General features: G+C 37.9%; 4 protein-coding genes across 4 annotated transcripts in view; 3 read left to right on the forward strand and 1 right to left on the reverse strand.

Annotated features, from left to right (window-relative positions):
• Positions 1-1,087: 1,087 nt before the first annotated feature.
• LOC134648729 (uncharacterized) lies at positions 1,088-1,920 on the reverse strand. Its single transcript, XM_063503236.1, has one exon. It carries the CDS (start codon positions 1,899-1,901, stop codon positions 1,170-1,172), a length of 732 nt encoding a protein of 243 aa, XP_063359306.1. The 5' UTR covers positions 1,902-1,920; the 3' UTR covers positions 1,088-1,169.
• Positions 1,921-5,179: 3,259 nt separating this feature from the next.
• Positions 5,180-27,322, forward strand: part of LOC134648770 (uncharacterized) — a 32,178-nt gene continuing 10,035 nt past the window's right edge. Inside the window, exon 1 of the mRNA XM_063503325.1 lies at positions 5,180-5,452. Coding sequence (XP_063359395.1) covers positions 5,191-5,452 — 262 coding nt within the window. The 5' untranslated portion in view covers positions 5,180-5,190. The remainder of the gene's footprint in view (positions 5,453-27,322) is intronic.
• Positions 14,210-15,042, forward strand: LOC134648730 (uncharacterized). The gene has a single exon (XM_063503237.1). It carries the CDS (start codon positions 14,245-14,247, stop codon positions 14,947-14,949), a length of 705 nt encoding a protein of 234 aa, XP_063359307.1. The 5' UTR covers positions 14,210-14,244; the 3' UTR covers positions 14,950-15,042.
• LOC134648731 (uncharacterized) lies at positions 24,688-27,174 on the forward strand. Its single transcript, XM_063503238.1, has one exon. The coding sequence runs from the start codon at positions 24,719-24,721 to the stop codon at positions 27,119-27,121; it is 2,403 nt and encodes an 800-aa protein (XP_063359308.1). The 5' UTR covers positions 24,688-24,718; the 3' UTR covers positions 27,122-27,174.

The raw sequence follows: 27,322 nt of genomic DNA on the forward strand, positions 1-27,322 counted from the left end.
ACTTTTCTGTGACTAACACATGTTAAGTCGTATCTATTTGGAATGTGCTACTATACTATGAACCTTAATTACACCAGACTAGCCATATTTTAAAAAAACGGTGTAGTAGGCGAAGTTTGGTAACAGTCTGAAGTTGGTTTCATACATTTTCTATAACGAAGCTAGGGCTGCCAAAAATTAACCAACATGCCAAATAAAGGGGAGTAATGGTTTATAAGTAAAAAAATTATAATTTTTAACAAAAATATTTAATATTTAAACCTGGCTCGCTGAGCAACTTCTGTTGCTGACTGTACAAAAATATTTAAATTTGGAAACAAGTAATGCCATCCACCACCAATAGGGTATTTGACTACTAGTCAAATCAGTTTCTTTTTTCGAACTGTCAAAACGATTTTGCTACTATGGGGTTTATTATGTAACATTAGCATGTGACGTCACAATCAAGTTACCTATTGTTTATAGTTTTATACCGGTTTTAAAATATAAATTGTGTCTAAAAAATAACTGCTGTCTACGTTTCTCTATTAACCTTATGATGCTTTATTTCATGCATGGTGTAAAATAATTTATTTGAAATACTTACAGTCAAATACCCTATTAATGTGGTAAAACAAATTTGACAACCCTAGGGGTAGGCGAAATTTGGCAACAAGATGGACGCAAAGTACCTTCACCAATGTTTTATCCAATTGTGACTTCTAAACGTAAGCTAGCCATTAAATAATAGTTTCATATGAAAAAGAAATAGTTATAGTATATAATCATGTAAAGAGTTTAACATTACCTGGTCTGTATCACTGTTAAAAACCGAAGTTCAAACACTGGCTTAAAAAAACGTGTGGTCGGCGTCGCGAAAAAACTGAACGTAAACTGTGTGAAGTTAGCCGCAGATTGTTCGAAGAATGTTGACACCCGTAAAAAATACTTTGTATTTAGTAGTTTTATGTAAGGCTTACATTAGAAACATTTTGTTAATGGCAACTTTTGTCAAAGTAGGCGAAAATAGGGAGCCCAGGCAAAGATACGAAACTCTACGGTACCTACCTCGGTTAGGTTAACTTACAATTCAAAGTAAACCACTCAAATATTTTCGTTTTTTATTCAGATTATAGAGAAACAATAAATTATTAAAGTAAATGTCAATAAGTTATTAAACTATACTATTGTTAAAGATTTAATTCAGGCTTTTCTTCATCAGAGTCTACTGGAGTGGCAGCAGTAGACGTTGTTAAAGCGGCGGCATGCTTCTTAGCCCAAGCAGTAGGGTCCGTCATTATGTAATGCATGGGGTAGTAGGAAGCAGGCCAATAGGATGTCGGGTACGGCGCAACCGCATTGTTGTTAGACGCATCCTCGCTACCTACACCAGCATCCTTTAAGACCTTTAAGGCGCTAGAGTAGGCGGCGTGCACCATATGAGGATACAAGTAATTGTATGCATATTGAGGAACAGCAGAACCCGAGGCCTCTGGCTTGGTAGCAGTCGCCGGAACTGCTTCAGACTTGGGAGCCTGGATACCAGCGTAGCCGTATGATGAGTAACCAGATTCAGCAGGCAGGCCGTAGGCGTATTTTGCAGCTGCGCCTGTGATTGCGGCGCGCTTTTGAGTACTAGTCGATTCCTCCAGTGGTAGAGCGTTACTTAGTGCTGAAAATAAAGGTAGAGCGGTAGGTTGAGGATGTGATCCAGCTGCCAGGAAGTTGACTGGCTGGTCGGTCAGCCACTGCGAGCTGACTCCGTTGTCTTCCGTGGCGGCTACGTAGAGGTCTCCTGTAGTGCCGTCGCCAGAGGGCTTAATGTAGAGCCCCTGCACTGCCTGGAAATCGCCTCCAGGCCACGCTAGATGTCCCCTGGCTGAGGCGAAAGCCAATGCGAGTACCGCAAATCCTTTGAACATTTTTATGAAAATTTTATCTTGTTGGTTAATGATTCAAAAATGTATAACTTGAATGACAACTTTCACAAGAAATGCTGCTTTTTAAAGGAAATATAAGTGATAATTCTCATAGTTACATCATAAATATCAAGATGAAGATACCTAGGTTGTTTCTAGATTATTTTTACATGATTCAGTCTTTGATTTGTTGACGGCACGTATTTTTGTAAGATGAGTCAATAATAAATTCACGTCTTGGAAAATTGTGAAAGAGTTATCAATATTTTATTTTAAGAATGGATAACAACATTAACCAATAAAGACAATTTCGTCAGAAATAGCTTCTAAATATCTAAAGATATATTATGATATCATTTGACTTTATCTAAATCCTAGGTATATTTGTTTATCTAAGAATCTAAGTAGGTACGCATTTTGTTTGTAAACGTTAGGTATTATTTTCAACAATTAAACTTTATCTATACTTAACTAGCTTCCGAAACCAACTAACTTTGTCAGTGTCCGCGACTTCGACTCAGTAAACAATTTTCTGTCAAAAATTTCATTTTCATTTTTAAAAACACATTTAAGTATTACCGACAGTAGGTACTTATTTATACCACTGGAATAATTTCCTCTAAAAACATAACTTATCAAAACGAATAATTCGAGTTACCAGTAGGTACTTATACATATAGACCCCTCGCCTTGAGGGGTAGCCATTACATAGTTCCAATATCCAACTTCTGGATCCATCATCAGCTCGATGGTACCAAATTATTGCATTGGCATATACTTGTAAAGTTTTGAAACAATAGGACTACTACTAGTTGATGGGCGTTTTCTAAAATAAATATTGAAAACCCGATTCTCCCAGATCCTGGTGTTTTTGGGTTCTTTCAACTCAGAATCACTAGCATATTCAATCCCGATGATAAAAAAAATTGTCCCAAAATTTTGTATGAAAATTGTACATTCCACTACGTCACGTTACATACAAGTGAACATTTTTCTCATACTAAAAACGTGACGTAATGGAATGGACATTTTGGGACATCTTTTTTTAATGGTAGGATGGAGAGTGCTGTCGATTCTGAGTAGAATGAGCCCAAGAATGTCCAGATTTGAAAGAATCGGGTTTTCGATATTTATTTTAGAAAAAGCCCTGATAGAGTCAGCAGCAGAAGTTGCTATAAGCGGTCGAGGTGTTCAAAATTAGGTACCTTAACACGCTCGTATCATTAACAATAAAGTCGCGTCAAGATCATTTTGAACACCTCGCCCCTTTAGCAAATTCTGCTGCTAACTGTACCTAAAAGTAGATTTGCGCGATTTGTTAGTTTTAGTAAAGTTACCAGTAATCATGGCAAACGTACCTAAATATTTTTTACAATACCAACATTTCCTTACCCTGCAGTTTAAGTAGGTTACCATAACATGTCCGTATATATCAGCGTATGTATTACTTGTTTATTGCACTTCTGCAAATACCTAAGTAAAGTTAGACACTACGTGACGCAAGATGTACGATTTGAGATCAAAGATCAGTGATATTGATATACATATAAAATATTATCACGCACGTTTCTGGAATGTAAGGCATGAATGGAAAATAATTAAAAAATCCTATAAAGGTACAATGAAAATCCCACTTGAAATGAAAATACCTACTCACTACGCACGGGATATAATGAAATGTTTTACGTAACTTCCGACCCTCACAAGTTTTTTATAACGCTTTGTACACATAGTAGGTACCGTTAAATTAAAAAACAAGCAACAACGGTTGCACTCCGGGAGTGCCGATAGAAGTGAAAACGCACCTCTCTATGTTACCGACGCCCGGTAACACGATACATTCGTTTAGCGGAGGTATTCTATTTATTTATTATATATTATTATCATTCTCAAATAAGATTACACTTTTTCATTGACATGTTATTTACATACTGCCATGACGTCAATTTATTTGAACATATGTAAAGAGTCTTGAAAAGGAGTCCGCAACATAAATGTCAAATAACATTGAGTTTTTCTTTATTGATTTAAATGCCATTTAAATTATGAGTGGCCACCTTACGGGGCTTACGGTCACGTGATCGCCTTACGCCAGTTACGCCCCTTACGGTCACGTGATCGCTTTACGCTGTCTCGAGTTTATCATTTTTTCCCCACCTCAAAAAGTGCCCAGCGCCGCTAAAGAAGTTTTCACTTCAAAAAAGCTTTGACACTGACTGGGATGGACTTCGTTTATTATAAAGGCCGCTTATGCAAATAATGGACATGATTTCTAGACACTAGGCGTTAAATTACAACTTTCTTTAGGTTTATAGCATATTTTATTTTATGATTTGATCAGACTGTACAACCTGTAATAACACGATATAAACTGACATATCATTTATTTATTTAGTTCAATGCCATTATTGCATCATCCAAAATCTGCCAAGTTAAAGTACAGGGTGTGGTATGATGTAATAATAAACATGTACGGTCGGCCTAGCCAAAGTGACAATCGCTATCGCTTCGACAACGAAACGCTTTGTGTCTTTCTATCACTCTTCCATATTAGTGCGACAGTGACAGTTGCGTTTCGATCGCCACGGAGCGTAAGCGATTGGCATGTTGGCTACGCGGCCTGTACACCCTGTAAATGTGACGTTATCTATGAAAAGGGACCTTATTGTCGATGGCGCTTACGCCATTATTAACGATGCTCCGATATAAATACAATGCAGCGCGACGCTGTGCGGCGTAAGCGCCATCGACAATAAGGTCCCTTTTCATAGATAATGCCCCAAATATGGTACCATCTATTAGTACATTGTATAGGTATTAAGGGCGGTAAACAAGGATTTACGAACGAGTGTGAATTGTTTTAGGTATAGGGGTATAAAGTTGTTGTATAACTCTTCGTGCTAATACCTATTGATACCCGAGCAAGGGAAAGATTCCAAAATAGAACCACGAGCGTAGCGAATGGTTCGAAAAGTGGAATGATGAGCGTTGCTTTAACGCACGAGAGTTAAACAACTTTGCTAGAATGAAGCAACATTTTTACCACGAAAGAAAACGAAATAACTAAAAGTAAAACGTTACTAATCAAATCCAAATGAATTTATAAACATCATGTCATCAGCTCAAAAGTTGCATCAAGTTACTTTCCCATTCTTGTGCAATTTTTCAACAGTTTTTTGAAGAAAAATAATAGCAAATAATATTTTTAGGTGTAGAAACCGCGACTTATCAAAATAAATCGCCATTATGAAGTGTTGAGTCGCACAGTTTCCCAACACCATCAAAAGGCGCCATGCGCGTTCAATCTGTATATTTCTTATCGAATTTCATACTCCCATATACCACAGCCTACATCACGTCAGTGTGCGTCAAAGAAAACGAGGAGTTTTCCATGTGTGCGTGGAAATGTGCCCCGACTTGCGTCAACATCAAGTTGTTGTCGGCGAACGCTACTTGCCCGCAGCCGTGGTCTTGCGATGTCGGCTGTCGATGCGCACCCGGGTTCCTCCGGGATGAGTGGTCGAAGGAGTGTGTAATGGTTATGGATTGTCCAGGTAAAATGTTACAAATCGGAATAAATGTTATATACGAAGAAAAGTGACCAAGGGTTCCAGTGCCCAGGGCTGGAATCGAACCAACAGGTGGCAGGTGCCTGAGCCCTTCGGCCACCCGGGCGACGGCTGCATGGATCGAATTTTTAATAGTACATATATGGATTTCCCTGAGGGCTTAGCTTAGCCTAGCCTAGCGTAAGCCTAGCTTGCTAAGTTGAGTTTGAAAGTGGTCTTAGAATCGTTTCTATGGTAAAAACAAGTGTAGGGAATTCTACAGGGCCCTATGGGCTGTAATTCAAAAAAATCTAATCTCATCAAAAATCAAAGGCAGAGTCTGTGCGGAAAAAGAAGAGTCGTATAATGTATTGGATCCCATACATTTCACGACTCTTTTCTTTCCGCACAGACTCAAAAAGTTTTCACCACACCAGCTCGGAAAGTCTTACTTTGCACTTCAAAAACTAAGCATACCTATAGCAAAATTGCATTTTATTCACACGTGAGGCAAAGTAATTAAATGCAAATTTTGAGTTGTTTTCTTATGTTTGCTGGTAGAATTGACTTTTAAATGATGATTTTGGATGATAAATATTTAATAACATTAATTTGGATTTGATTTTGTTTGACTCGTATTTTACATTTAATGTTTGCTTCGGGTTGGTGTGGTGAAAAATTTCGTGTTTCACTCGGGGGCAAATTTTGTTTAACCCACGAGCTTTGAAACCCTCGCCACGCTCAAGATTCCATTTTTCGAACCAACTCGCTATGCTCGTGGTTCAATTTTGGAATCTTTCGCTTGCTCGGGTATCAATAATCAATATTAGCACGAGCGGTTAAACAACAACTTTGCCCCCTTGTAAAACAAATATCTATTTTCTTTGTAGTTTTGACTATCGTTTTGTCAACAAATTTTAATTCATAAACAACAACCAAATTTTTTTTAAGTTGGTAGGTATACTTGGTCAACCAGATCTTGACAGTAGAAAAAGGCGGCAAATTTGAAAAATGTAGCCGCGAAGGGATATCGTCCCATAGAAAATTTGAATTTCGCGCCTTTTTTTACTGACAAGATTTGGTTGACCAGCTATACATACCTACCTATAAGTTAGGTAACCTTAATAAGTTATAAAACATGATTTTGAAATGCATATAAAATTAAGATTACCTATCTCAAAATAATGACTACAAAGAATTATAATAATATTTCAAGTAAAACTGAAACTGCCAATGCTCATAACAACTTGTTATGAAATATCTCACGTTTTGAGCATTACCAGCATTTATTCTCACGAACTGATTGCATTATGATTTCATTTTATAATTTACGGAAATATTTGGGTCATTTTATCTTATTTCTCCTCAATATGTTTTTTTTATTGACTTCAGTCAGACATTCACATTAGTCCCTTTAATGTTTCGTATATAGCTGGTCAACCAAATCTTGTCAGTAAAAAAAGGCGCGAAATTCAAATTTTCTATGGGACGATATCCCTTCGCGCCTACATTTTTCAAATTTGCCGCCTTTTTCTATTGTCAAGATCTGGTTGACCAAGTATATATGTCGGTACCTACCTACTTTCTTAAAAGAAATGATAAAGATGATTAGTCAAAATAGGCAATGTAGAGTATTTTTTTTCCATGATTTTCCTATTCATATTGTGCTCTCAAAGTTTAAAATCAATTAAATTGTCATAAATTATTATAGGTACTTAAGTATTTCGATGACGGCGACCTCAGTAATTATAGGTGTCGTAGGTACAGTCGCCATCAGATATATCGGAGCGGCCAAGGTGTTCACAATATCTGAACACGCACTCTAACGCCTTGATAATAGAGGCGTGTTCAGATATTTGTGAGCACCTTAGCTACTCCGATGACGACTGTACCTATTTAATACAGTTGAAGTAAACAAAAAATATTTATTTGTTCGGCTGGAGTTCATACAATTTACTTTAATAAGGTACTGACCCTGAAATAATGTCTGCATAATATAGCGCCATTAATATTTATTTGAAACTAGAGCCGATAGATCATACTCTACCGAACGTAAAAAAACTCTACAACACACTATGTGGGTTTACGTCCTCAATTAAGGTTTTTACCTCGGAATGAGTGATAATAAGCAGGAAACTTGTATCCACTCACCTAACAGAATATTTTAAAAATACAAATAAAGGAAAATAGGACTGTTGCGTTTTATCTTTCGCTACTATTGATACTGACTGTACCTACAAATAAAAATTGTTAGATGTCACCATATTAGATACGGTTTATGAGATAGAGCCTGGCGACAGACAGACGGACGGCGGGTTCCGTTTGTAAACCCTTCGGTTACAGAACTCTAAAAAGTAGATTCATTTGGACGTGAGAATTTGAATCATTTACCTAATCTAAATTAAAATAAGCACTAGGTATACGTTAATTGAGGTCGATCATAGAGATATGATTTTATTGCAATTATTCGTGTTAGATACATAATCTATATATATATAAATGCAAGTGTCCTGACTGACTGACTGACTGACTGACTGACTGACTGATTCATCAACGCAGAGCCGAAACTACAAAAGCTAGAAAGTTGAAATTTGCACACTAGGTTGCGTTTGTAAAGTGTATAAGAGATAAGAAGCGATTTTGAAAAATTCAACCCCTAAGGGGGTTAAAAAGGGGATGAAAGGTTGTATGGGGTTCAAGTTTTAGTTTAAGCTAGGAATTTGAAACTTTGTGAAAATGTATTATATTAAAAAACAAGAAAACTAATTTCAGCGTTTTAGAAAATTCATCCCCCAAGGTGGTGAAAAAGGGGTTGAAAGTTTGTATGGAGATCAAATATTTTTGTGAGTGTGGGACTTGAAACTTTGTATATGGGTATATTATTATAAGACAGAAAAAGTAATTTCAGCGTTTTTGAAATTTCATCCCCTAACAGGGTTAAAAAGGGGTTGAAAGTTTGAATTCATTACAAATGCTTTGAAACTTCTTAGAAAGGCATAATAGCCGATTACAAAAAAAGTAATTGCGACGTTTTAGGAAATTCAACCCCTAAGGGGATGAAACTTTGTCTTGGGGTGCAAATTTTATTTTAAGCTAGGACCTTGAAACTTTGCAAAAAGGTATTAAATTAAAAAACAAGAAAACTAATTTCAGCGTTTTTAAAAATTCGTCCCCCGAGGTGGTGAAAAAGGGGTTGAAAGTTTGTACGGAGATCAAATATTATTGAGAGTGAGGGGCTTGAGTCTTTGTATAAAGCCATATTATTAAAACTTAAGAAAAGTAATTTTAGCGTTTTTAAAAATTCATCCCTTAAAAGGGTTGAAAAGGGGATGAAAGGTTGTATGGGGTTCAAGATTTATTTTAAGCTAGAAATTTGAAACTTTGTGAAAATGTATTATATTAAAAAATAAGAAAACTAATTTCAGCGTTTTCGAAAATTCAACTCCCCAAGGTGGTGAAAAAGGGGTTGAAAGTTTGTATGGAGATCAAATATTTTTGTGAGTGTGTGACTTTAAACTTTGTATATGGGTATATTATTATAAGACAGGAAAAGTAATTTCAGCGTTTTTAAAAATTCATCCCCTAACAGGGTTAAAAAGGGGTTGAAAGTTTGAATCCATTACAAATGCTTTGAAACTTTTGAGAAAGGCATAAGCCGATTGTAAAAAGAAGGAATTGGGACGTTTTAAGAAATTCAACCCCTAAGGGGGTAAAAAAGGGGATGAAACTATGTCTTGGGGTGCAAATTTTATTTTAAGCTAGGAACTTGAAACTTCGCAAATAGGTATTAAATTAAAAAACAACAAAACAAATTTCAGTGTTTTTAAAAATTCATCCCCCGAGGTGGTGAAAAAGGAGTTGAAAGTTTGTACGAAGATCAAATATTTTTTAGAGTGCGGGACTTGAATCTTTGTATAAAGCCATATTATTAATTCTCAAGAAAAGTAATTTCAGCGTTTCCAAAAATTCATCCCTTAAAAGGGTTAAAAAGGGGTTGAAAGATTGTATAGGGTTTAAATTTTATTTTAAGCTACGAATTTGTAACTTCGTAAAAAGTTATTTCATTAAAAGAGAAGAAAACTAATGTTAGCGTTTTTTAAAATTCAACATTTAAGGTGGTGAAAAAGGGGTTGAAAATTTGTATAGAGGTCAATATTTTTTTGTAAGTACGGGACTTGAATCTTTGTATAATGACATATTATTAGAATACGAGAAAAGAATTTCAGCGTTTTTAAAAATTCATACCCTATAAGGGTCCAAAAGGGGTTGAAAGTTTGTATAGGGTTCAAATTTTATTTAAAGCTAGGAACTTGAAACTTCGTAAAAAGGTATTTTATTAAAAAACAAAAAACCTATTCAGCGTTTTTAAAGATTCATCCCCCGAGGAGGTGAAAAAGGGGTTGAAAGTTTGTATGGAGATCAAATATTTTTGAGAGTGCGAGACTTAAATCTTTGTATAAAGCCATAGTATTAGAATTTAGAACACAAGAAAACTTATTTCAGCGTTTTTAAAAATTCATCCCCTAAAAGTTTAAACAGGGGTTGAGAGTTGGTAGAGGGTTCAAATTTTATTTAAAGCTAGGAACTTCAAACTTCGTAAATAGGTAGTTAGGTAGTAGGTTTTATTAAATAGTGGACTTGAAAATCTTCTCGGGGTTGAGAGAGATTATATCGAGATTATCGAGAACAATTTTATTCAGTTAGGGGCTTGAAACTTCGTAGCCAGGTTGTGAAAGACAAATCTCATGCGTTGTATAATAATTAACAAATGATTAACCGTCCCTACTGCTATCTTTTGCTGCATATTGTTCTAAGCTAATGTAGAATTTATAACCACCAATATACAAATCCACGCGTACGAAGTCGCTGGCAACAGCTAGTCTATATATATAAATGCACGTGTCCTGACTGATTGACTGACTGACTGACTGACTGACTGACTCATCAACGTAGAGCCGAAACTACAAATGCTAGAAAGTTGAAATTTGGACACTAGGTTGCATTTATAAAATGTATAAGAGCTAAGGAGCGATTTTGAGAAATTCAACCCCTAAGGGGGTTAAAAAGGGGATGAAAGTTTGTATGGGGTTCAAGTTTTATTTTGAGCTAGGAAATTTAAACTTTGTAAAAATGTACTATATTAAAAAACAAGAAAATTAATTTCTGCGTTTTCGAAAATTCATCCCCCAAGGTGGTGAAAAAGGGGTTGAAAGTTTATATGGAGATCAAATATTTTTGCGAGTGTTGGACTTGAAACTTTGTATATGGGGATATTATTATAAGACGGGAAAAGTAATTTCAGCGTTTTTGAAAATTCATCCCCTAACAGGGTTAAAAAGGGGTTGAAAGTTTGAATCCATTACAAATGCTTTGAAACTTCTTAGAAAGGCATAATAGCCGATGACAAAAAAAAGTAATTGCGACGTTTTAGGTACTTCAACCTCTAAGGGGGTAAAAAAGGGGATGAAACTTTGTCCTGGGGTGCAAATTTCATTTTAAGCTAGGACCTTGAAACTTTGTAAAAAGGTATTAAATTAAAAAACAAGAAAACTAATTTCAGCGTTTTTAAAAATTCATCCCCCAAGGTGGTAAAAAAGGGGTTGAAAATTTGTACGGAGATCAAATATTTTTGAGAGTGCGGGACTTGAATCTTTGTATTTGGGGATATTATTAAAATACAGGAAAAGTAATTTCAGCGTTTTGTAAAATTCATCCCCTAACAGGGTTAAACAGGGGTTGAATGTTTGAATCCATTACAAATGCTTTGAAACTTCTTAGAAAGGCATAATAGCCGATGACAAAAAAAAGTAATTGCGACGTTTTAGGTAATTCAACCACTAAGGGGGTAAAAAAGGGGATGAAACTTTGTCCTGGGGTGCAAATTTTATTTTAAGCTAGGACCTTGAAACTTCGTAAAAAGGTATTAAATTAAAAAACAAGAAAATTAATTTCTGCAGTTTCGAAAGTTCATCCCCGAAGGTGGTGAAAAAGGGGTTGAAAGTTTGTATGGAGATCAAATATTTTTGTGAGTGTTGGACTTGAAACTTTGTATATGGGGATATTATTATAAGACAGGAAAAGTAATTTCAGCGTTTTTGAAAATTCATCCCCTAACAGGGTTAAAAAGGGGTTGAAAGTTTGAATCCATTACAAATGCTTTGAAACTTCTTAGAAAGGCATAATAGCCGATGACAAAAAAAGTAATTGCGACGTTTTAGTTAATTCAACCTCTAAGGGGGTAAAAAAGGGGATGAAACTTTGTCCTGTGGTGCAAATTTTATTTTAAGCTAGGAACTTGAAACTCCGTAAAAAGGTATTAAATTAAAAAACAAGAAAACTAATTTCAGCGTTTTTAAAAATTCATCCCCCAAGGTGGTAAAAAAGGGGTTGAAAATTTGTACGGAGATCAAATATTTTTGAGAGTGCGGGACTTGAATCTTTGTATTTGGGGATATTATTAAAATACAGGAAAACTAATTTCAGCGTTTTGTAAAATTTATCCCCTAACAGGGTTAAACAGGGGTTGAAAGATTGAATCCATTACAAATGCTTTGAAACTTCTTAGAAAGGCATAATAGCTGATGACAAAAAAAAGTAATTGCGACGTTTTATGTAATTCAACCTCTAAGGGGGTAAAAAAGGGGATGAAACTTTGTCCTGGGGTGCAAATTTTATTTTAAGCTAGGACCTTGAAACTTCGTAAAAAGGTATTAAACTAAAAAACAAGAAAACTAATTTCAGCGTTTTTAAAAATTCATCCCCCAAGGTGGTAAAAAAGGGGTTGAAAATTTGTACGGAGATCAAATATTTTTGAGAGTGCGGGACTTGAATCTTTGTATTTGGGGATATTATTAAAATACAGGAAAAGTAATTTCAGCGTTTTGTAAAATTCATCCCCTAACAGGGTTAAACAGGGGTTGAAAGTTTGAATCCATTACAAATGCTTTGAAACTTCTTAGAAAGGCATAATAGCCGATAACAAAAAAAAGTAATTGCAACGTTTTTGGAAATTCAACCCCTAAGGGGGTTAAAAAGGGGATGAAAGTTCGTCTTAGGGTGCAAATTTTATTTTAAGCTACGAACTTGAAACTTTGCAAATAGGTATTAAATTAAGATACAAGAAAACAAATTTCAGCGTTTTTAAAAATTCATCCCCCAAGGTGGTAAAACATGGGGTTAAAAATTTGTACGGAACGGATATCAAATATTTTTGAGAGTGTGGGACTTGAATCTTTGTATTTGGGGATATTATTAGAAGACAGGAAAAGTTATTTCAGCGTTTGGTAAAATTCATCCCCTAACAGGGTTAAAAAGGGGTTGAAAGTTAGTATGGCGTTCAAATTTTATTTTAAGCTAGGAACTTGAAACTTCGTAAAAATATATGTTATTAAAATACAAGAAAACTAATTTCAGCGTTTTTGAATATTCATCCCCTAAAGTGGTGAAAAAGGGGTTGAAAGTTTGTATGGATATCAAACATTTTTTCGAACGCGGGACTTGAATCTTTGCATTTCGGGATATTATTAAAATACAGGAAAAGTAATTTCAGCGTTTTGTAAAATTCATCCCCTAACAGGGTTAAACAGGGGTTGAAAGTTTGAATCCATTACAAATGCTTTGAAACTTCTTAGAAAGGCATAATAGCCGATAACAAAAAAAAAGTAATTGCAACGTTTTTGGAAATTCAACCCCTAAGGGGGTTAAAAAGGGGATTAAAGTTCGTCTTAGGGTGCAAATTTTATTTTAAGCTAGGAACTTGAAACTTTGCAAAAAGGTATTGAATTAAGATACAAGAAAACAATTTCAGCGTTTTTAAAAATTCATCCCCCAAGGTGGTAAAACATGGGGTTGAAAATTTGTACGGATATCAAATATTTTTGAGAGTGCGGGACTTGAATCTTTATATTTGGGGATATTATTAGAAGACAGGTTAAGTTATTTCAGCGTTCAGCCCCTAACAGGGTTAAAAAGGGGTTGAAAGTTTGTATGGAGTTCAAATTTTATTTTAAGCTAGGAACTTGATACTTCGTAAAAATATATGTTATTAAAATACAAGAAAACTAATTTCAGCGTTTTTGAATATTCATCCCCTAAAGTGGTGAAAAAGGGGTTCAAAGTTTGTATGGATATCAAACATTTTTTCGAACGCGGGACTTGAATCTTTGTATTTCGGGATATTATTAAAATACAGGGAAAGTAATTTCAGCGTTTTGTATAATTCATCCCCTAACAGGGTCAAACAGGGGTTGAATGTTTGAATCCATTACAAATGCTTTGAAACTTCTTAGAAAGGCAAAATAGCCGATTACAAAAAAAGTAATTGCAACGTTTTTGGAAATTCAACCCCTAAGGGGGTTAAAAAGGGGATGAAAGTTCGTCTTAGGGTGCAAATTTTATTTAAAGCTAGGAACTTGAAACTTCGTAAATAGGTAGTTAGGTAGTAGGTTTTATTAAATAGAGGACATGAAAATCTTCTAAGGGGGTTTAGAAACTTCGTAGGTTGTGAAAGACAAGTCTCATGCGTCGTATAATATTAATAATTAAGAAATGATTAACCGTCCTACCGCAATCTCTTGCTGCATAATGTTCTAAGCTAATGTAGAATATATAACCACCAATATACAAATCCACGCGTACGAAGTCGCGGGCAACAGCTAGTGTTAAATATGACCCAAAACCGAGTATGCAAAAATAGCGTGTCAACTCATAATGCAAGCTAAGGCATACGGATGCGATTGCAAAATATATAAATATTAGCGTGTAATGAAATGTGATCACAGTATTTGGACATATCGAAAATGCAGGTCGTCATAGCTTGTGTCCTGTCATTGGCAGTGTCGGGGTTAGCTAAGCCGTTCTACGGTGAGTACCTAAGGGTACCCCGGTCACATCTCGGTGGCTATGGCGGCTACATCTCGCCGTGCGCTGCCGTTGGCGGCTACCATCACGCTATTCCTGCATACCACGCACAGCAGTCCTACGGGCCCGTCGGCTACGGTCACGCTCACATCGGCGGCTACGGCGGCGGCTATGGAGGACCTCACTATCGAGCGGACGAAATGGAAGAAAATGCTAACGAAGAACCCGAAACGATGAGCTTCTCAGAGATGGAACCTTCAGAGAACGCGCCTGAAGCGAGATACGTGCCGCTTGGTGGGAGTTACGCCGCGCCACATGCGAGTTCGTACGGCGCTATCGGCGCTGCGTCACCTGGAGCGGTCGGCGTGTTCCCGGGCGCTCATGTGAGCGGATGCAACGTGCCACTACTCCTAAGCTGTTCCCCGTCGATCGTGCCTGGCCGGATTGTGTCCCACGGTTCGTCCTATGGCTCACACGCCGCCTACGGGTCCTCAGCCATTGTCGGAGCCGGAGCCGGAGCCGGTGCCTACCGCAGTGACTCAGAGGCTACGCACGACCTGACCCCGTCGGAGCAGCCAGCGGCCGAACCGCACACCACCACGGTACACGAAGCCGCCAACATCACCCCAGCCAAGACTCAGTGAAATTAGCTCTAATTTAAAATAGTATCTGTATTAGAATTATGATTGTTATTTATTTAGATACTTAATAAATTATTATTTGAATTTTGTACTAAATTTGACTATAATTGAGCACATCCCTAACATAGGTAAATAGGTAAGTGAACGATACGCTAATGTCTCTCTGTTACACTATATAGTAGAGTGATAGAGAGAGCTAGATTACCGTTTCGTTCGCTACGGCGCAAACGATTGGCATCTTGGCGAGGCCCTCAGGTCATTAGTTTGACGCTAACTACCTACACAACTATTTAACTTAAGAAATTACAGAGTTTATAGTTTTCAACATTAAGTCAAGTAGGTAATATTTTTGACCGACATTTTGTCGTAGGCATCCGAAACTGTTATGCAATCGCTAACATCTTTGATGCGTATGCCTATACCACTTATAATCTCAGTTAGTCGGTAAGGAAGTTACGGAATTATTTTCTACTACAGTCAGCCGCAATAGTTGCTAAGCGGGCGAGGTGTTCAAAATGATCTTGACGCGAGTTTATTGTTAAGAGAATAAGAGCGCGTCAAGGTAATTTTGAACACCTCTTAGCAACTTCTGCTACTGACTGTACCTATATACAAGGTAGCCAAGTTTTGGGTCTAAAACTAGTTTATATAGGTACGGTACGTATTATACTTGTACTTACTTAACATAATACAAATTAGCTGCATGCATTTACTAACCACCTCAGTTTAACGGTAGATTTAACGTCGTAAGGCGCACCATACAATATTCTCCTATTTTTAATTAGGATCTTGTTGTGTAGTGTATTGGGATAAATCCCGTTTGTTTCAGAAAGCAAAGAAAAAAAAGAAATGGTACTTTATTTGATTTATGAATACATAGTTCTTATAAGATTGAAATTCGACAATTGTATGGAAATCATCTTATTTTATTCAATCACATGTACTTACATACTATATATGTATTTTATGTATTTATTTAAAACAATGTCAACCATCATATTGAGTAGGTATATGTCGCTAGAAGTATATCTGTCGTGTCTGATATTAAGATAAAACCAAGCTTCCAATACGTGTCAAAATTGCTATAAATCTAATAGTTACACCACTCATTATCTGCGCGATTATTTCCTTACATCTACTTATAATATAAATAGTCCTTCTAATTTCATCTTACCATTCACTCACTTCCATCACAATGAAGCTCGCGGTTGCCCTCGCATTAGTCGTCTCATCTGCCTTCGCTGCACCCACCGATGATCTGATTGTGAAGGAGAGAACGAAGAAATCTCCATCGGGATCTCCTTATGGCGTTGGCGGCTCTTATGGCGCTTCATACGGCCCTCCTTGCGCTGGGGCAGCACCTTTAGCGCCAATAGCGCTATACCTGGCTCCTCAAGGCGCCCCCCACTACAGAGAAGAGGAAATGACTGATGAGCATTCTGGACACGCTCGCTCATACGAAGGTCCCAGCTACGGAGCGTCAGCGCCTGCGATATCGCTGGATTCGCAGGCACCGGCAGCGCCGAGCGGAGCGGTAGGCTACTTCCCTCATGGAAAGATCGGTCCTTGCGGAGTCCCACTCCTCCTTAGCTGCTCCCCCAACGTTGTAGCTGGTCATCTTGCCAGTCACCACGGCTACGCGGCTCCGGCGTACAAGCAGGCAGAGAAGGAAGAAACCACTGAATTGAAGGAGGCAATAGAAAAGTCGTGGTCAGAAGCTCAGAGGGAGGCGAATCTCGGTCCTCATCATCACCACTTGGATGGCCTTCATCTTACCGGCGACCACAAGGCCTTGGGGGAACACGCTCATGATCATATTATAATATAATATTTTTAACGAATTAGTTGTCATGGACTACTCTATCTGCGAATTAATCAAGCTGTAAACGGAACGAGTAAGGTAGCATATATGATAATAATAATAACTACTGTGTAATAATTTATTCAATTATTTATTTTTTCTATGAAATAAAATGTGAATTGAAATATAATAACTTTTTCATTTCTCATCTTCTGAAAGCTCAATGTTTCCCTATCTATGAAACGGGTTGAAAGTTACACGTTTCGACCCTATATAGAGTTTTAGTTTCCGAGTATATTTTACGATAAGCAATGAACATTTGGTTCAAATTCTTAACTCCCGATTTCATAAATGACAAACCTTTTACTTCAATTGTTCAGTTAATACCTAATATCTGGGTGACCGAGCTTCGCTCGGAAAACATATAAAAACTAGAAAATGCGCATTTTCCCAGAGATAAGACCGAGCTAGATCGATTTCTCGCCCCCGAAAACCCCCATATACCAAATTTCATCGAAATCGTTAGAGCCGTTTCCGAGATCCCCGAAATATATATATGTCGGAGCGAGACGCCAGAAAGACGTATTGCAGCATTACAGTTCATAGTTAGACGCCTGTATAAAATCGATTAGCAATGTTTGGCTACGTATTATTTGCTAGTAACGAAATAATAAAGTTGCGCAGAGAGTATAACGCCATCTATTGGTGTATTGTTGAACGAAAATGACAGGTAGAAGGCTTTGGAACGTCAAGAGGCGTATCTTGAGTGAACGTAGGCACGAGCAGGCATTTTTGTCGTTATGTTGGTAGACTGGTCAGGCAGGTTTACCAACTTGAATTGGAGGCGGGAGCGGTTGGCTCCGCCGCTGGAACTGGCTTCCTTCTTCTTGATCGGACCGCGCTAGAGATCGGACGTTAGCCAAGCTCGTGCCTAATTCGCTACGTTCCTGAAGGCTTACACCTGAAGGATTATTCTGAAAGCTTATAGATTCTCACGTTCTTTAACCGTTTAGCTAAGTGTTTTATTCCAAGTGTTATTTTGATTTCTTATGTGCCATTATAAGCTTACTTTTGTAAAATAAAGAAACTATGTGTTGTTTTGAAAAGATGTGTCCCGCCGAGTTTGTTGCCGGGTTAAATCTTCTCGAGTCAGAGGTGTAGGGTTGGAGCCGGTGTAGTTTGACTTGAATAAAGATTTGAACGGATTTATGCGATCTTTTTATTTTCAAATCACACCTTTTAAAACTAAATAGCAATTAGTTATTTTTATCGCTTAGTCCTAAAATATGGTAGGCACTAGTATGGTTAACAAGTCCGAATGTTTATTTCATGCGTAGGTAGCATACCTACTATTTTGGCTGTGAAGTAATACATCTAGGTACTACCCCCACGCGCCCACCGCCATCGAGACCATCCGTGTCGCCGACATCAGCAAGTGGGATTAATGCGGAGTTTCATGTATTGCTTACACAGCCACCTGGGAGCGTGGTGCATTTCTGGTGACCTACATTCCATAATCTGGACACGTGGTAAATGGTAAGCTCACGTGTCTAACCTTCATTGAAAGGTGAGTGCAGTTCATTATGTTATTTGGTGTGAATCATTGTGAATTATGATTGGGGCTGTCGAACAGTGGTCGTAACGTGACGTCATCTCTGGTATCGCCACGTTTCTTTATAATTAATTTTTGTAATCCATTTAAATTGAAGCGATCTTGAGTTATTTTGATTTGAAATCCATACTGTTAATTAAAACCAAGTATTAGCTATCACGACGTGATATCATTTCATCGCTCACTTGTGAATATACCCTCAATAATCGATTTTTCATGAAAATACAATTAATTTTTAAAATCCATTTAAATCTAAGTGATCTTAAGTTATTTTGATGTGAAAACCATATTGTTAATTAAAATCAAATATTGGCTGTCACTACGTGATATAATTTCATCGCTCACTTGTGCATCTACCCTCAACAAATATTTTTTTTCATAAAAATACAATGCACCGTTAGAAATTGATCCTGCTGATTTGCCAATGCAAGCATTATGTAATCTTTACCCTGTAACGTTTAGTAATTAATAAAATTGCGACAAATTATTGCTCGTAATGCCGTGATAGATCACAAATCGTGCATACTATGGAAACATGAGCTACGCATATGAAAATTAATGTTACAGTGTCCTGCAGCCAGAGCCGAGCGAACTTGCAGACACCATTACGCCCGTGACACAGAAGCAGCTGTGCATTATCTTCTGTACTGGAGATTTGGAAATAAAAGGACAGGTTTCGTTCTAATTGTTTATTCGTGAATTTTATTTTGAGTGTAATGGCGAAGCATAACAGTCGAACGTAACTAATAAGCTGTCACTTTTCGTATTAGCCCATTTGACCTTGTTACTTATTTTTGGAACATGTGTTTGGTTGTTCATGGAATTAAATAAAACGCACTCATTGAAGTTTAAATTTTATTCTGAGATTTTTGAAGTCCCGTATACATTGGAAACATGTTTTTTTTGTGTCTGCTACCTTGCATTTCATAAACCTTTTGAGTTTAGCCTGCATTCATGATAAACCTGATACCGTGCAAATGATGATTTCAGTAACAGCCAGCTATGTTGAACCACATCGTGTCTCTCGCAATCTGCCGCAGCAACGGCAACGGCAAGCGGAAAGAATCAGCCTCCGTGCTTGGGTTGGACCTCACCACCACCACCTTTGACTTGGTCGCGTGCATCATACTTTATTAAGCTGGTGAGCAGTTCCCATTTCGTTGGGATTATTTTGAGATGTTTTACTTCTGCATAGAAGTCTTGAGCGAGTTTCTGATGTTAAAGCTAAGGAAGAAAGCTATCTTTAGTGATTTTGATCAGTAATGTTCAGTTTCAGTTGATCAGTTGGCGCTGATAGTACCAATGGTTCTGAGTAACATGATTTAAAGACCTGTTCTTATTTTCTTTTTTTGGAATTCACTGTTAACATTGTTTTGCTTTCGACGGACTGAAAGCTTGTACTTTCGTAGGACTGAAATTACGCCCGATGGACTGGGCACTACTGTTTTGCTTTCGATGGACTGAAGGCACGCCTGATGGACTGGGCAATACTGTTTTGCTTTCGATGGACTGAAAGTATGCCCGATGGACTGGGTATTGTTTAGTGACCGCATCAGAAGTGCCGGAGCATGTAAGAGGTGCACGTGGTCTGCTTTTTATGTGCAGAATGCTCTTTGCGAGGAGTAGCACTTACGCAGCTGAGATGGTTACTTCTGACGAGGGTCTGGTATCTGCCGAAGGACTGGCAATGCACCGAAGGACTGGTGTCGTTTTGTTAAAAATGAATTTCCGTTTATGTACTGTGTTCATATGAGTAAAATTGGAACTATCAATTCAGAATGTTATTTATTTTACGATGTCTTACAAAAATTTAGATCACATAAGACCAATTTTTTTTTTTTTTTTTTTTAATGCCAGATAATTTCCCCGTAAATTGATATTGACGACAATAGTAGTGATACTGTCGAGCAATGAATTAGAGCTGTTGTGATTTGTGTTTTGATGTTTGGGATTGTTCTGTTTTCACATAAATTTGAGAGTATCCGCCAGATGGAGGCGATGATTATTGGAGTGTATCCGTTAGATAGCGGCGATGATTGATTACTGATGATTATTTTTATTTAGTCGTTGCTCGATGGACTATTTTTGACTAGACAATTGAGGATTGTTAAAGTAATTTAGAACAATTATTTTTTTTCTGGTTTGATTGATAACAAAGTTTGATTTTAATAGTAATTTGAGTGAGACCCAAATTGTTGGTCAGGAATGACCGAGCGATGAGATACTGTGCCGAGTATTTTGTTACAGAATCAAATGCATACACCCACACACGAGGACGTGTGTAGCGCAGGACGGCCGTGTCGGAGCGAGACGCCAGAAAGACGTATTGCAGCATTACAGTTCATAGTTAGACGCCTGTATAAAATCGATTAGCAATGTTTGGCTACGTATTATTTGCTAGTAACGAAATAATAAAGTTGCGCAGAGAGTATAACGCCATCTATTGGTGTATTGTTGAACGAAAATGACAGGTAGAAGGCTTTGGAACGTCAAGAGGCGTATCTTGAGTGAACGTAGGCACGAGCAGGCATTTTTGTCGTTATGTTGGTAGACTGGTCAGGCAGGTTTACCAACTTGAATTGGAGGCGGGAGCGGTTGGCTCCGCCGCTGGAACTGGCTTCCTTCTTCTTGATCGGACCGCGCTAGAGATCGGACGTTAGCCAAGCTCGTGCCTAATTCGCTACGTTCCTGAAGGCTTACACCTGAAGGATTATTCTGAAAGCTTATAGATTCTCACGTTCTTTAACCGTTTAGCTAAGTGTTTTATTCCAAGTGTTATTTTGATTTCTTATGTGCCATTATAAGCTTACTTTTGTAAAATAAAGAAACTATGTGTTGTTTTGAAAAGATGTGTCCCGCCGAGTTTGTTGCCGGGTTAAATCTTCTCGAGTCAGAGGTGTAGGGTTGGAGCCGGTGTAGTTTGACTTGAATAAAGATTTGAACGGATTTATGCGATCTTTTTATTTTCAAATCACACCTTTTAAAACTAAATAGCAATTAGTTATTTTTATCGCTTAGTCCTAAAATATGGTAGGCACTAGTATGGTTAACAAGTCCGAATGTTTATTTCATGCGTAGGTAGCATACCTACTATTTTGGCTGTGAAGTAATACATCTAGGTACTACCCCCACGCGCCCACCGCCATCGAGACCATCCGTGTCGCCGACATATATATATAAATAAACAAGAATTGCTCGTTTAAAGGTAAAAGATTAACTTTAAACTTAGAGTCGTACCAAACTAACACTGCATAACATTTGCAATGATAGTGTGGAATTATGTCACATATTTCTATGAAAATATGACGTTTATGACTTTGTTCTATTCAAGTCAGTGCAAAGTTAGCGGAGACAGACTCTAGTCATGTTTTTAAAATTACATTGTATTTTACTTAAGTACCTCGTACTCAAATCTTATACCTTTAAACGAGCAAATTCTTGTATATTTATTTACTTATTTATTTATGACACTGTAAGATTGTGTACCCATTATTAGTTTATAATCTAACGTAGGTTAGGTTAGTATAAAATCTCCTTACCGTCAGTTTATAATTTAACTAGCGAGATTATAAACTGACGAGTGTTTATAATTTTACGGTGACATATATTTTGAGGATCTCGAAAACGGCTCTAACGATTTCGATGAAATTTGCTATATGGGGGTTTTTTTTAGGGGCGAAAGTCGATCTAGGTCTTATCTCTGGGAAAACGCTAATTTTTGAGTATTTTTATGTTTTCCGAGCAAGCTCGGTCTCCCAGACATTTAATGTTTAACTCGGATGAAAGGACTCATTTCATCCCTTGGTTGACGATCTACTTTTAAGCATTTATTCTTTTTATGTAAGTATATACTGAGATATAATGTGCTTAAGTTGAGGGTACGTTAGGTAAGTAATTAATGCGTTATAAGTTATAACTTATATGTCTTGTACTGTACCTACTCATTGGCCGATTGGTTTAACGTCAACTTTGACCACCAGAGTTACCTATAGCACAAAATGTACGGCATCGCACAGCGCAATCTATATTAGCTGTCATAATCGAAGTGCGAACTATACAACTATACAATGTTTTAATAAATAATGTATGAACGAATCATAATATATTTAATAACCTTTCGTTTGATGTAGCACACGTGTATGTATGACTCATGGTATAGTTATAATTTACATTTTGCGAATTTCGGTCGTGATTATATGACGTCATACAGTCATTATTCGTTACCCAGAGACAATAGAGATGGTCTCCCGGCGGTTTTAGAATCCAGGTCATATTGCTAATAACATACTAGATGCTTATGCGGATTATCCTGATAATGAGCAAGTTCGATTTTTTTAACTTTAATGCATTTGTACTGGCTAATACCTACATTTTGTTGCATAATTTCCACATTTTTGGACAAATTTTGTTTTTTTTTTAAATTAGTGTATGGCTCAAGACGCCATCTTTAATGTTGTAGTACATTGCTTTAACGTCCGACTTTTGGTTCGGTTGTAAAACCCAAATAATCGAATATTTTTTTACATCATTTTTATTTGTTTGTAAATTTCTCTTAAACTGTCGTTTATTTCGGTACATACTGTACAAATTAAATGTAGTATATTTAATTGGCTTTCATTTAATACCCCACACGTGTATGTGCAATGCATAGTTTGGGTGCAATATGCAATATTCGCAACGAGGCGGGAGTCATTTTTATGACGTCATTCCGCTGAAGTAGATGGCCGGCGCCACTGTCTCCCGGCAGTTTTGGAGACCCAATACCATGCCCAACAACATACTAAAAGTTGGAAGCGGTTTCCGGATCTGAACTATCTCTTCGACCGTTTCCCATAAGGCATAGTACTAAGTATATGTACATGTAACTTAATTTTCGCCTAAGTAACTTCAAACGTATCTACAATTATAACAAAATAATTGTTTTACAAGGGGGCATAAGTAATTGTTGTTTAACCTCTCGTGCTAATTTAGTTAGGTAAGTAACCTACCTAAGTAAGCGAAATAATCCAAAACTGAATCACGAGCGTAGCGAGTAGTTTGAAAAGTGGAATCTTGAGCGTTGCGAGGGTTTCAAGGCACGAGGTTTAAACAAACTTTGCTACTGAGTGACACACAAATTGTTTTACCACTTTTTGAGAACTCTATATAAAAAAATCATTACCAATGTTCCTAACTCCCTTGAAATAAATGTCATATATAGGGTATAAATACTAAAGAAGTGACCAATTCCTTCAGTGGCACGATGTCCTATACATATATTATACTACTCTTTGGGCTCGGGGACCGATTCGAACTTTAAGATACGCAATTAATAGATCTAGAAACGATATGGATTATATATGTCAGTGTCAAATGTGACGTTTCTTCAAAGACGTATCTAAAAGTTCGAATTGTATTTATAAATATTTGGATGTTTGTTACTCAATCATGCTTTAAAACAGCTTATCTGATAAACATGTAGAACTAATCCCTGAAATGAAATGGGTAAAATATAGGGCCAACATAAAATCTGGACAAATCGGGATAGAGGCTATCATTGTTTAAATATTTTTTTATACTTAATATTATAAACATAATATAAACATAAACAATAATATAAACAGCTCTGCTTCCTAAACGTTATAGAAATCTGATACCTTTAAACGAGCAATTCTTGTTTATTTATTTATATATATATTTCGGGGATCTCGGAAACGGATCTATCGATTTCGATGAAATTTCCTATATGGGGGTTTTCGGTTTAGGTCTGATCTCTGGGAAAACGCGCATTTTTGAGTTTTTATATGTTTTCTGAGCAAAGCTCGGTCTCCCAGATATTAGCAAGCGGGGGGCGTCGCTGGTGCGGCGCGTACGCGGCAGCGCCAACAGTCTACTAGCCACAGTCGCAGACAGGATGGATGGCGCTTTCTGGGAGTACTGGATTAGCCTTCATGCTTGTAGTAGTTAAAATTATAGTAATAGATTAGATATATATATAGATAGATACTGTCACTAACATAGGTTAAGAGTTATAATAATAAGTTACTAATATTATGGAAACTATTTTCTGAAATAAATAATTATTTAATTTTAATTTAATTTAATTAGAAATCATAAGTTAGACCGAAATCAAGGAAAACTATCTATTTTTAACACATATCTATTTTTGCCTGAAATACGTGATACAGGTTATGTTTCAACGCTATTCTTAGAATGCGGAACGATGACAAGGTTGCGCGGAAGGGCCGCCTCAGCATGTCCCGCACGACTCATCGCACGGGGCACGTACGCTCGCACTCGGCCAGGGGAGGGACGACTAGAACATTTTAGTATAAAATCTTCATGAGGCTCATCTCCACATCACACAACGGTAGCACACGATGAAGACATTAGTTGTGCTAGCCGCCCTAACGGCGGTCGCCGTAGCCGGGCCCACATACCGGGCCGGCGACTCAGACCTCGACATCACCAAAGAGAAGAGATCACCGACTTTTGGGTCCCTTCAACATCACCTGCCGATTCAGCACCACCAACCCTACGTGCAGCCAATCATACCGCATCACCTGGGTCTGAAGAAACCTTTGATTGTATCGCATCCTTATGGACACCATCACGGCCACATCTTCCGTTCTGAAGAGGAACAACTGGAAATCCACTCATCTGAAGCCAAGGAATCGAAGAAAACTTGCATGAAGGAGATGGAGGCGAAGTGTGAGGACGAAATCTCTGCCAGATCAAGCGAAGTTGAGGACGCCACTAAGGTAGAGGATATCGACGGAAGCGTATCTGATACCGAAGTAGCACAGAGCTTAAAAATGGCAAAGGAAGCAGTTGATACCTTGCAAAAAAAGCTGCAGTTAGCTGAGAAGAATCCCAGAATGACACAATGGAAACATGGAGAGTCGGAGGCTGATGGTAACATGCATGACAACGTTGAAACTGCAAAACTAGCTCTGGAGCATATGCAGCGCAACTTCGGCAACTTGGAATCTATGAACGTACACGCCAGAGCATTTAAGAATTCTGAAGTACACGATGCGAATTTGAAGCTCGAACCAGCATTCAAGAGTTCCACGGACCTGAAGACAGATGAGGAACGATTAGCTCAATGGAAAGATGCTATTGATACTATCCAGAAAAACGTTGAGTTAGTCAGAAATATTGAAGATAGTTTTCAGAACAACGCTCATTCTGAGAAGTCTGCTACTCTTGAAAAAAGCTCTAGTCTCAAACATGAGATAATCGGTGATTTGACGGAGAGCGCCATGGAACTGAAGAAAGAGAAGAGTTCTGATAAACATATTTCAGATGTGAAGATGGTTCAGGATTTGGAAACACAGTCGTCTGACGTTAAATCGGTCTTGCAGGCACGTGAGAATGAAAAATCACAAGCAGAAGACATGAAGATGGCACAGAATATGGAGAAAAAATCGACTGATGAAAAATCTAGTTGGCAGGCACGCGAGCAGCAAAAATCTTTTGATTCCAAGAATGAAATGGAAACTTCTGCATCTACACTCAGCGAGTCAAAAACAATCTTGCACAATACAAATGATCAAGTTTTTAGAAGCGAAAGCAGTCAGTCGGAAAAGAATACTCATATGCTGTCTGTCCCAACCGCGAAATCGATGGATATCAAGTCATCCATTTCTCAGCTGAGCCAGCCGAAATCAAACGAAGACGCTGAAATGAAACAAGCAAAGCAAGCGCACATTGAAATAGAAATGGATTCTCCTCTAGTTGATACCACCACTTTCATGAAGTCTGCTGAGCAGAACAAAGCTGAACAGCACAAACAGATCGAACATTTCAGTTCAAATGGACATTCTTTGCACAAAGAAAATGACATGAGCACTCATGAGCACCAGAAAATGGCAGAGGAACATCACCAAGCTGGACACTCATCTCATATTGGTCACAGTATGGACTCGCAACAAGCAGAACACTCGTCTCAGATGAGCCATGGTATGAACTCGCAGCAAGCTGGACACTCATCTCATATGAGCCATGGTATGCACTCGCAACAAGGCGAACACTCATCACAAATGGGTCATAGTATGATCTCGCAACATGATCATCAGAAGTTATCTAACCCCGTCATGCACCCCAAAGAAGCTCATGAAATCAGCTTAGACCAACCTAAAGAGAGCGGACTTTTGGATCAACATAAATCTTCAATCTCCACCATGAACGGTAAAGAGGCACATGAGATGACGATGAAATCATCTGATCAACTAGCTGGCCAAAGTCAACTATCCGGAGTGATTGCTAAGCCCGCCGAGCTTATTTCATCCGGACATCATTCAGAGAAGTTACATTCCTCATTATCTCACGGCGCCCACGGCAAGTCGGCTGAAGATGCAGCCTTGTTTCCTCCGATCGGAATGAACTCTGACTTCAAAGAAGCTTTAGTTCCTAAGGCATGGAAGGAGGCGCAGGCTAGAGGAGCTTATGGATCCGGCGCGGCAGGATTGGGCAGCTACGGTTCCGGTCCTGGCTCTGGATCAGGTGCTGTGGGCGTGTTCCCGAGCGCGCACGTCGGCGGCTGTGCTATCCCACTGCTGTTGAGTTGCTCTCCGAACGTTGTGGCCGGCCACTTGGCCAAGAGCCATTCGTACGCCGCCGCGCCCAGTTACGGCGCTTCAGCGTACAGAAGCAGCGACAACCTCAGCTCACACTCCAAACGGGATATCACGAAGATCAGCCGTCCATCAAAAATAAACCGGTCTCCAACAAACAAGGGCATACAACATAAAACAATTCTGATCACCGATAAGCTTTAAAAAACTTAAAAAGAACGTCTCAAGCCGCTATGATGAAACTGACTCTGCAATTTAATTATTTATTTTTTAGGAAAGATAATTATTTACTTATTTATTAACTTATTTTTTTGTATTAAAAAATTATAGCAAAGCAATCACAAATAGATAATAAACTATTTAAAAAAAAATATTTCGTTTACATTCATATTTCCCTAAAATATT

Source organism: Cydia amplana, chromosome 6 (genome assembly GCF_948474715.1).
Source record: "Cydia amplana chromosome 6, ilCydAmpl1.1, whole genome shotgun sequence".
Classification (NCBI taxonomy): Eukaryota; Metazoa; Arthropoda; class Insecta; order Lepidoptera; family Tortricidae; genus Cydia; species Cydia amplana.

Excerpts from the sequence above, each read along its gene's own strand:
- LOC134648731 (XM_063503238.1), top strand. The coding sequence starts at position 24,719 with ATGAAGACATTAGTTGTGCTAGCCGCCCTAACGGCGGTCGCCGTAGCC.
- LOC134648729 (XM_063503236.1), bottom strand. The coding sequence starts at position 1,901 with ATGTTCAAAGGATTTGCGGTACTCGCATTGGCTTTCGCCTCAGCCAGG.
- LOC134648730 (XM_063503237.1), top strand. The coding sequence starts at position 14,245 with ATGCAGGTCGTCATAGCTTGTGTCCTGTCATTGGCAGTGTCGGGGTTA.